This window comes from Pollachius pollachius (assembly GCF_949987615.1).
Source record: "Pollachius pollachius genome assembly, contig: scaffold_60, whole genome shotgun sequence".
In the NCBI taxonomy this organism is placed as follows: Eukaryota; Metazoa; Chordata; class Actinopteri; order Gadiformes; family Gadidae; genus Pollachius; species Pollachius pollachius.
The window spans coordinates 1-10,000 of NW_027641286.1; the positions used below are offsets into that span (position 1 = coordinate 1).

At 50.0% G+C, this 10,000-nt stretch overlaps 1 protein-coding gene across 1 annotated transcript in view; it reads right to left on the bottom strand.

Moving 5' to 3' along the window:
* Positions 1 to 6,019: 6,019 nt before the first annotated feature.
* The window catches only part of LOC307091682 (carboxyl-terminal PDZ ligand of neuronal nitric oxide synthase protein-like), a gene marked incomplete at both ends in the record, with an annotated part of 13,302 nt that continues 9,321 nt past the window's right edge, over positions 6,020 to 10,000 (bottom strand). The window contains 2 exons of the mRNA XM_079759333.1: positions 6,020 to 6,175; positions 9,771 to 9,883. Of these exons, the coding sequence (XP_079615459.1) occupies positions 6,020 to 6,175; positions 9,771 to 9,883 (269 nt within the window). The remainder of the gene's footprint in view (positions 6,176 to 9,770; positions 9,884 to 10,000) is intronic.

Sequence of the window (10,000 nt, forward strand, 5' to 3'; positions counted from 1 at the left end):
GGGGGGGGGGGGGGGGGGGGGGGGGGGGAGAGAGGAGAGGGGAGAGGGGGGAGGGGAGAGGAGGGGAGGAGAGAGGAGAGGAGAGGGGAGGAGGAGAGGGGAGGAGAGGAGAGGAGGAGAGGGGAGGGGGGAGAGGAGGAGAGGGGAGGGAGGAGAGAGGAGAGGAGAGGGGGGGAGGAGAGGGGAGGAGAGGGGGGGGAGGGGAGAGGGGAGGGGAGGAGAGGAGAGGAGAGGAGGAGAGGGGAGGGGGGGAGAGGGGGGGAGGGGAGGAGAGGAGAGGAGAGGAGGAGAGGGGAGGGGGTGAGAGGGGGAGAGGAGAGGGGAGGGGGGGAGGGGAGAGGGGGGAGGGGAGAGGAGAGGGGAGAGGGGAGAGGAGAGGGGAGGGGAGGAGAGGAGAGGAGAGGAGGAGAGGGGAGGGGGGAGAGGAGGAGAGGGGAGAGAGAGGGGGGGAGGAGAGGGGAGGAGAGGGAGGGGAGGGAGAGGGGGGAGGGGAGGGGAGGGAGGGGGAGGGGGAGGAGGAGGAGGGGGGAGGAGAGGAGGAGAGGGGAGGGGAGGAGAGAGGAGAGGGGGGGAGAGGAGAGGGAGGGGAGGAGAGAGGAGAGGGAGGGGAGGGGGGAGAGGAGAGGGGAGGGGAGGAGAGAGGAGAGGGGGGGAGAGGAGAGGGAGGGGAGGAGAGAGGAGAGGGAGGGGAGGGGGGGAGGAGGAGAGGGGGGGAGGGGAGAGGAGAGGGAGAGGGGGGGAGGGGAGAGGGGGGGAGGGGAGGGGGGAGGGGAGGGGGGGAGAGGCGCATGGTTAAAGGGAAACTGTCATACTGGGCAGTCGTTGACTTAGATTCTCTCTCCGATTTGGAGAGAGAATCACGGACCAATGATGTCACTGGTCTGTTGTTCTGTGCTTATCATGCAGAGATTATACCTTGACGCTATCGGGATTCCATTCCCACCGACGGGATCCTAAGCTACATGTCTCTTTCAACACACTTTCTGTCTGTCTTCACTGTTCTATCCATATAGGCGTATTACCCAATAGAATATGTATGCATTAAAGGGGAACTATGTAACTTTGGCCACTTCTTCACTGTTTTCTTGGTTTGCGCTCGCATTGAGCTCCCCCTAGAGCTTGGGAGGAGATATTTTACAACACTGTCGTAACAACTCGTTGACGACCCTTCCCCATCCACCTCTACACTAGCCATGTGCATTTGTTTTCAAAGAAGCCGGCGAATGCGTGGAGCCATGTCTGAGGTAGATGTTCATAAAGAGTAGACAAGGTTATACATAAACCCATCCTTTTTTATAGTTGACGGGGAGATGTTATATCCTAGATTAGAACTGTTTTATCTTTGGTTGTTGAACAGAACGATCAGTGTAAGAAACTTGCCGGCAGAAACTTGCATATTTCCTTTTTTCCGCCAAGATGCGCATAAAGTGTTATAGAACCATCACAATGACTCTTAACCTGTTATGTTTAGGTCAATTAAGCCAAAAAAGTTGCATAGTTCCCCTTTAAAAGATAGACATTATATGTCAGAGCTCAGATGTGACTAGTAGCATCACATAACACATAATTCCCTGTCTTTCATTAAATTACATTAGATTAAATCCAATCACTACCAACCTGTATGTAAAACATCCCCATCACACTCATTTGCATGTTAACAAGAGACCTTGTTAATTAGGCGTTTTGAGCAAAAGCCTTCAGAAAATACAAGATATGTGGCAGGAATGCAAAGAGCGATTTCCAGACACGAGCACACTAGAATACACATTTGAATATGCTAATGTGCACTCATTAAATATCATTAAGAGAGAGATTTTATCAAGACATACAGCCAGCAATATCGAATATATGCAGCTGTTTGACTAATAACTTTATTTCCTCTATGATTCTCCAGTGATCGTTTCTTTCATAAATTGTGTCTTGCAAAAACAATATTTTGAGAATAATCCACATACAGAGAAGCAGACATTGTTTGTGTTTTTGATTTGCTATTTGTTGGTTCATGATAATAATAATAATAATAATAATGATTCCTCATTAATTCTTAGGTCACTGTTTTTCTAGGGGTGTTTTTGTCAAAAACAACCCGGGAAAAACAAAAACACATGTTGGCATACACGTTGTGCATGTGTGTGTGTGTGTACTGCATGTGTGTGTATGTGACTTTACTGCATGTGTGTGTATGTGACTTTACTGCATGTGTGTGTATGTGACTTTACTGCATGTGTGTGTATGAGTGAACTGCATGTGTGTGTATGTGACTTTACTGCATGTGTGTGTATGTGACTTTACTGCATGTGTGTGTATGAGTGAACTGCATGTGTGTGTATGTGAGTGTACTGCATGTGTGTGTATGTGACTTTACTGCATGTGTGTGTATGTGAGTGTACATTTTTACATTGACATTCAGGACATTTAGCAGACGCTTTTATCCAAAGCGACCTACAATAAATACATTTGTCATAAGAAGCAGTGGCGTGCTAGGTAGACCCAAGGTGGGGCTATAGCACCTGCCCTTTGCCCCCTGGCCCAATCAATTGCCCTTTTGAAAAAAATAAAATAATCTGAAAGTTTTTTGTTTTTTCTTTTTTTTTAACAGTGTATGTGGCCCATGCCGACATTATCATCTATAAATGCTCGACAATTAAAAACGTGTGATAATAATGCCCCAATATATATGCCCCCCCCCCCCTCTCTTCCTTTGTCAACGTGAGCGCGCAGAGCGGACACAAATGGAGGCACGTTGCAGCAGTAGTTCACACCTACCCCCCTGCCCAACCAGCAAGGTAACACATCAATGAACTAAGTCTAGAGTGTATTGTTTGCACCCTAAGCCTCAGTTGCCAAGCTATAACTTGCATTTATTTGTTTCTGTTGTGAAGTAGCCTCTCTCATGCAGCGCCACACAGCTGATGACCATCACACAACTAATGTCGGCAGAGTTTGTCATTGGTACAGCATGTGAATCTATCAGTATGCTGAATATTTAGTGTTGTGTAGGTTTACATTAGGCTACATAATTAATACTTGCAGTCATTTATTTAGTCACTGTCTCAATCTGGTCCTAGTGGAAGCGTAGAGAATTCCTTTTGCACAGGCTCCCCAAAGCACCATGCTGCCTCGGTAATATGGCAGCATTCTTTGTATGCTGGACAGCGTGTTATGGAGCTCCAGCAGCTGTCAGATACCCGATGGGCTTGCAGGGAGAAAGCACTGAAGGCCCTTCAGAGGAATCTGAAAGCTATTTTGAAGCTCCTTGATGACATCAGTGACAGCGACCCACCTAACCTGGCCAGAGGAGATGCTCAGATGTACAGAAATGCCATCAAATCATGTTTATTCTCTGCCTGGAAATCGCCACCCCAGTGTTCGAAGTCACTGCTGTGGCATCAGATTCTCTGCAGGAAGAACACTTGCACCACTCCACTGCCTACAAGGTTATTGATGGTGTGCTTCACACATTGCAAACCATGAGGTCTGAGGAGAAGTTTGGGGAAATATTTGGATGTGCATCAGAGAAGGCAGAGAGTCTCAACATCCCAGTGCCTACTGTAGTGCCTGGTCAGGAGAGGAAAAGGAAAGTTCCAGTGTGTTTACAACAAAGCCCAACAGTGTCTCAAGTAGGTGCTCAGTATGAGTCTGTGGAGTTATACTTCAGGAGTAGTGTTTTTTACCTTTCTGGATACTATGACTGAGGAGCTCAACAGGAGATTCACTGGAAGTCCCACTGCTAGAATCATTCAGTCCTTCCCCCCCTTAACGGTACATGCCAACTGGGAGGAGCCAAACACAGAAGCCAAGGAAGCTGTCCACATCCTCTGTGATTTCTATGGAGAAGACAAGGACCAGCTGAAGACAGAACTAAAGGTGTTCCACTCCAGCTTTCCTGCAAAATACCTCAAAGAAATCTTTGCCATACTGAGGGAAAACAGTGGCCAGCCCATCTTTCCTGCCTTTTTGAAGATGATAAAAATCTATGCAACATTGCCAGTGACAACTGCTTCTGTGGAGAGATCATTTTCAAAGCTGAAAATGATCAAAACTAAACTAAGAAGTCTGTGTGGAGAAGAACGGCTCTCTGACCTTCTCCTGCTTGCTATAGAAAAAGATATCAAGATCAATCATAGTGAGGTCATCAACATCTTTAAAGACATGGCACCGAGGAGGATGCTGCTTTAGAAAGTGGTAATGATCAGTCTCCACTTCAAAATGACACTTTAAAAAACAGATTCTCACACTGCTATAATAAGGCAGCCGGCAGTTCCACATGCTGCATGTTTCATTCCCATGTGTTCTAATGTGCTTTTGTGTATGCTGCCTTTAGCTCGAGACCCTCAGCTCCACCTCTAGACTGTTCACACCTGGAGTCCTGTCGCTGTCTGCCGCTGTCTGCTGTCGCCTGCTGCCCGGTATGCCTGTCCCGTCAACTGTTTAGCAGCTCTTTAGTCTTTGTTTAGTGTTGAGCCAGTAAGCCTGCCATTATGTTTGTTCCCAATTTTCTCCTGGTTCTGTGTTGCTAGGGAGGATTAGAACATGTACTTTTCTTTAATTTAGAAAGTTGTCTTTTGTTTCCAGTCAGGGATAGGCTACGTTTTGTTTGTTGTTTTTGCCCGTGGATCTCCCTGAAGACAAGCGCTTGAGTTTGGCAATAAACACCCTTTACTTGGGCTACATGACTCCTACTGTTTTTGACATGGTACTATGTTACTCCCCTTACCCCTAGCCCACTTGGGGGAAAGTGCCCTTATTTTTCACTGAGCATCTGCCCCCCAAAATGACAATATATCGCTGTCGGTACAGTAAAGATGTTCATAGAACCAAGTGCAAGTACTAACAATCGCTAGGCTAAACCATTCCCTGTGTACAGCAGTGATAGCTAGCTATCATTGCTGTATAGTGAGAGTGACAAGTGATAGCAGCTACTGCAGATGAACTATGAATAAGTACAACATACATTAAGTGTGTACATTAACTGCCAGGACGTACAACATACAATGGTGACAGGAAGGGGCTGGGTAGCTATGCAGAGTCTAGGTAAACTCTGAACAGGTGAGTTTAGAGTCTTTTGTGGAAGCTGGTGAGCGACTCTGCGATCCTGACATCGGAAGGGAGCTCGTTCCACCACTCAGCTCCCGAAACAGAGAAGAGTTGTGACTTCGCTGATCGACCTTTGCTTGCTCTTAGCGATGGTGAGTGTACTGCATGTGTGTGTATGTGAGTTAGAGCATGGAAACCCGACGGTACCCGGGTCGGGTTCGGGTCGGGCTCGGTCACATCGGCGCGAGAAGGCGTTGGCGCTGCTTTAGTGTTGACGTTAACTGGACTTACCTGGGGACACTCGTGCTAACTTGAATGGGCTACCTGTCTTACAGAACCTCAGAACCTCTTGTGTGTTTTTTAGGAATTCATCGTTATCGCGGCCTTTTTTGCGGCAGCATGTGAATTTCAAGGTTGATTCTGCCCAAAAAGCGGGCGTTGACAGGGAGCATAAGAGCGCTGCCTGTCAACGCCCGCTTGTTGTGCTCATCTGTTGACATTTCCAAACGCCTTACAGTTGTCTAATAAAGCCGTACTTTCAAACACACAAACGTAAACTTGTCATTAGTATGAGAAAAAATAGACAATAACTGTGTCGGGTTTGGGTCGGGCTCGGTTACTTCTCTGTCGGACGTGGGTCGGGCTCAGAGAGAAGATGCGGCCTGTTCCGCGCTCTAATGTCAGTGCACTGCATGCGTCGCATGTGTGTGTATGTGAGTGCATGTGTGTGTATGTGTGTGTATGTGAGTGCATGTGTGTGTATGTGAGTGCATGTGTGTGTATGTGTGTGTATGTGTGTGTATGTGAGTGCATGTGTGTGTATGTGAGTGCATGTGTGTGTATGTGTGTGCATGTGTGTGTATGTGAGTGCATGTGTGTGTATGTGTGTGTATGTGAGTGCATGTGTGTGTATGTGTGTGTATGTGAGTGCATGTGTGTGTATGTGAGTGCATGTGTGTGTATGTGAGTGCATGTGTTCCACCTGGGCGGCGGCCGCCTGCGCTTGTTGCTCCTGCTGCTGCAGCTGTCTCTGCAGCAGCTGGAGCTCCACAGATCCGGACACCTCCCCGCTCATCACCCCCCCGGTCGGGGCGCCGAGCGCCGGGCCGCCGGGCAGCAGCGGCAGGTCCTTTGGAGCCTGTTGGTCAACGACAGCAAGATCAGACAGCGGACCCCACGAGACCAGGAGGACCCCACGAGACCAGGAGGACCGCACAAGGACCAGGAGGACCCCACAAGGACCAGGAGGACCCCACAAGACCAGGAGGACCCCACAAGACCAGGAGGACCCCACAAGACCAGGAGGACCCCACAAGGACCAGGAGGACCCCACAAGACCAGGAGGACCCCACAAGGACCAGGAGGACCCCACAAGACCAGGAGGACCGCACAAGGACCAGGAGGACCCCACAAGACCAGGAGGACCCCACAAGACCAGGAGGACCGCACAAGGACCAGGAGGACCCCACAAGGACCAGGAGGACCCCACAAGACCAGGAGGACCCCACAAGACCAGGAGGACCCCACAAGGACCAGGAGGACCCCACAAGACCAGGAGGACCCCACAAGGACCAGGAGGACCCCACAAGACCAGGAGGACCGCACAAGGACCAGGAGGACCCCACAAGACCAGGAGGACCCCACAAGACCAGGAGGACCGCACAAGGACCAGGAGGACCCCACAAGGATCAGGAGGACCCCACAAGACCAGGAGGACCCCACAAGACCAGGAGGACCCCACAAGGACCAGGAGGACCCCACAAGACCAGGAGGACCCCACAAGGACCAGGAGGACCCCACAAGACCAGGAGGACCGCACAAGGACCAGGAGGACCCCACAAGACCAGGAGGACCCCACAAGGACCAGGAGGACCCCACAAGGACCAGGAGGACCCCACAAGGACCAGGAGGACCCCACAAGACCAGGAGGACCCCACAAGACCAGGAGGACCCCACAAGGACCAGGAGGACCCCACAAGACCAGGAGGACCCCACAAGGACCAGGAGGACGGGACCGGGAAGGACCTCTTTAGGCTGTGGGGGGGGGGGGGGGGGGGGGGGGGGGGGGGGGGCAGCGGAGGACCTTAGATAGACATCTGCTGACCTGATAATAACCACACCGAGCACACACACAAACACACACACACAGGCAGGACATCACGTGCACACGCAACGTCCCGCGTGTGTTGTGAGCCACAGGGATGACGTCACCCGGTCCCATTTGGAGGGAAGACACGGCGTAATTAGGACTCCTCGGACGAGGTCTTCATCACCGAGGTCTATCAATAGCATGCATGGCCATGGATTGGACAGCAGTGTGACGGCTTCCTGCTGTAATTACGGCTTGACGAATGCACTTTGGACCCCCCAGGGAAAAACAATCCTCAATGGCAGACGGCAGGAGTAGGGAGAGATCGGGGAGCAGTCTTTCTGTCGTGTGTGAGGTGAATTCAACGGCGTCTTGTCTTTGGTGTTTCGGTAATCTACTGCTAGCAGGAGGCTAACTAGCCCAGGGGGCTAACTAGCCCAGGGCCGCTAGCCCAGGCACGGGACAGGTGGACTCAGGACGTTCACGTGCAGAAAGATATACAGATATTTATATATACACGAGGCATAAGATAAACAAATATTGTGGCAACCCGGCCCCGACACAGCGGCCCTGGAAGCCCAGGGGCATGTGGAGCAGGGGTCTACCACCCTGCTCCCCCGCCAAACGCAGAGGGGAAACACCTGCGATGGAGGAGGGCGATCAGACGCAGGTGAGCGCTATGAAAAGGGAAGCGGAGACTCTCTAACGAGGGAACGTGTGGGTCCAGTATAGGACTGCGGACCGGACCGAGATTCGCTCCCCGGACGGACCACCAGAGACCCGTCCCGAGGACGCCGACGGGCCACACGGACGGAGCACCGCCTACCACCAACGTGTGAGAGAGAGAGGACCGGAACGTCCCCCAAGGCTCACGGGGCCCGGACTTTGAATTATAGTTCTGCCGGGATGGGAGATTCCCCTTTTGTATAATTTCTATAATTTATTTATTGAATAAATGCGCCATTGCCGGCTGTTTTCACAACAGAGACGTGTACTGATTGGGGAAAGGCGGGGCAGGATGGGACCGGGTTACTACAATATATATATACCCGAGACATGAGATATACATCTATATACACGAGACATAAGATATATATATATACGAGACATAAGATATACATATATATACACGAGACATAAGATATACATATATACGAGACATAAGATATACATATATATACACGAGACATAAGATATATATATACACGAGACATAAGATATACATATATACGAGACATGAGTCCCAGCAGTGTTCTAAACCGGCCCCATCCCGTCTCTTGACCCAACCCCAAAGAAGGAGATGAAATAAAATAAATTAAGAAAACAGAAATGAAAAAAACATGATTGAGTTCACATCTATTATTCCGAAACGATTACAAAAGGGTCTGCAGTGGTGAGCGCCTTCAGGATAGAACAAACAACGCAAGGAGGATCAGAGGGCAGACTGGCGTCTGATTGGTCAATCGGTCCATCAGCCAGAGCTAACCCTTGACAGAGACCTGGTCCTGGGTTAGGGTTAGATGGACCAATCAGACTGGCATCTGATTGGTCCATGGGTCCATCAGCCAGAGCTAACCCTTGACAGAGACCTGGTCCTGGCTTTCTTTCCTCCGAATGAATAACCCATATGATGTCATTAATATTCAAGAGCCTCATACATTTTTTACATTAGTAATCTCTGAGAAGGCATCTCTGTCGACTGAACGGAGCGCTTTCTTTCATCCTGGTGGTGCGGGCACGGCCCTGGAAAGCACTTTACCCTACGCCGGGGGGGCTTTATGCTTTAATCTTCCAGCTCAAATGTTGCCTAAATACGTGAAACAGGCACGTAAGCCCTGCTGGGATTAATCCTTTTTAGCAGAGGGTTTTATCCAGAGCGTCTTGCGTTGACTATTGATCAGATTCAGATACACGCTAGTAAAGACCAGATAAGGGGGGGGGGGGGGGCAACTTGCTCAAAGTTTACTACAGGTAGACTGTGGACATTGGAGTTTGAATCCACAACGTTTTCGGCGCAACCTAATGCTGTTGCTGCCACAAAGCTGCCGCTACGCTGAGAGCTAAAGGCTACATTACTGAGGGAGGGGTGGTTAAAGGTTTCTCTGCAGTGGTGGTGGAGAGGCTATCCGTGGCCATGGGGGGTTGATTCAGAGGCGGGTTTACAGACACAAAGGGGGGGGAACAATGTCACACCTTCATATACATACAGATACTCATAAACATGCACCTCTGCCTATCTCTCTACCAACCACCTACATATACAGTTCTATATACGTACATACTGTACGTATATAGAACTGTCTGTGTGCTGACAGACAGGCAGTCAGAGGCCGACAGAGAGAGAGAGTTAGACACACAGACAGTTCTATATACAGTACATACTGTACGTATATAGAACTGTCTGTGTGCTGACAGACAGGCAGTCAGAGGCCGACAGAGAGAGAGTTAGACACACAGACAGTTCTATATACAGTACATACTGTACATATATAGAATTGTCTGTGTGCTGACAGACAGGCAGTCAGAGGCCGACAGAGAGAGAGTTAGACACACAGACAGTTCTATATGCGTACAGTATGTACTGTATATGTGTCTAACTCTCTGTAACCCTATAATGTATATAATGTATATAACAGAGTGCTACCTTGAGGTTGTTGGTGAAGCCGCTCCTCTCCGCCTCCGAGGACGAGGCGCCCTCCAGGCTCTCCTCGGTGGTGACATCATCAGGGTCAGTCTCCTCACACACGCGCTTCTGAGCTGCAGGGCGAGAGACAAACACGGCACAGAGAGAGAGAGAGACATCCGTGTTACACAGAGAGAGAGAGAGAGATCCACGTTACATGGAGAGAGAGAGAGGGAGAGAGAGAGAGAGAG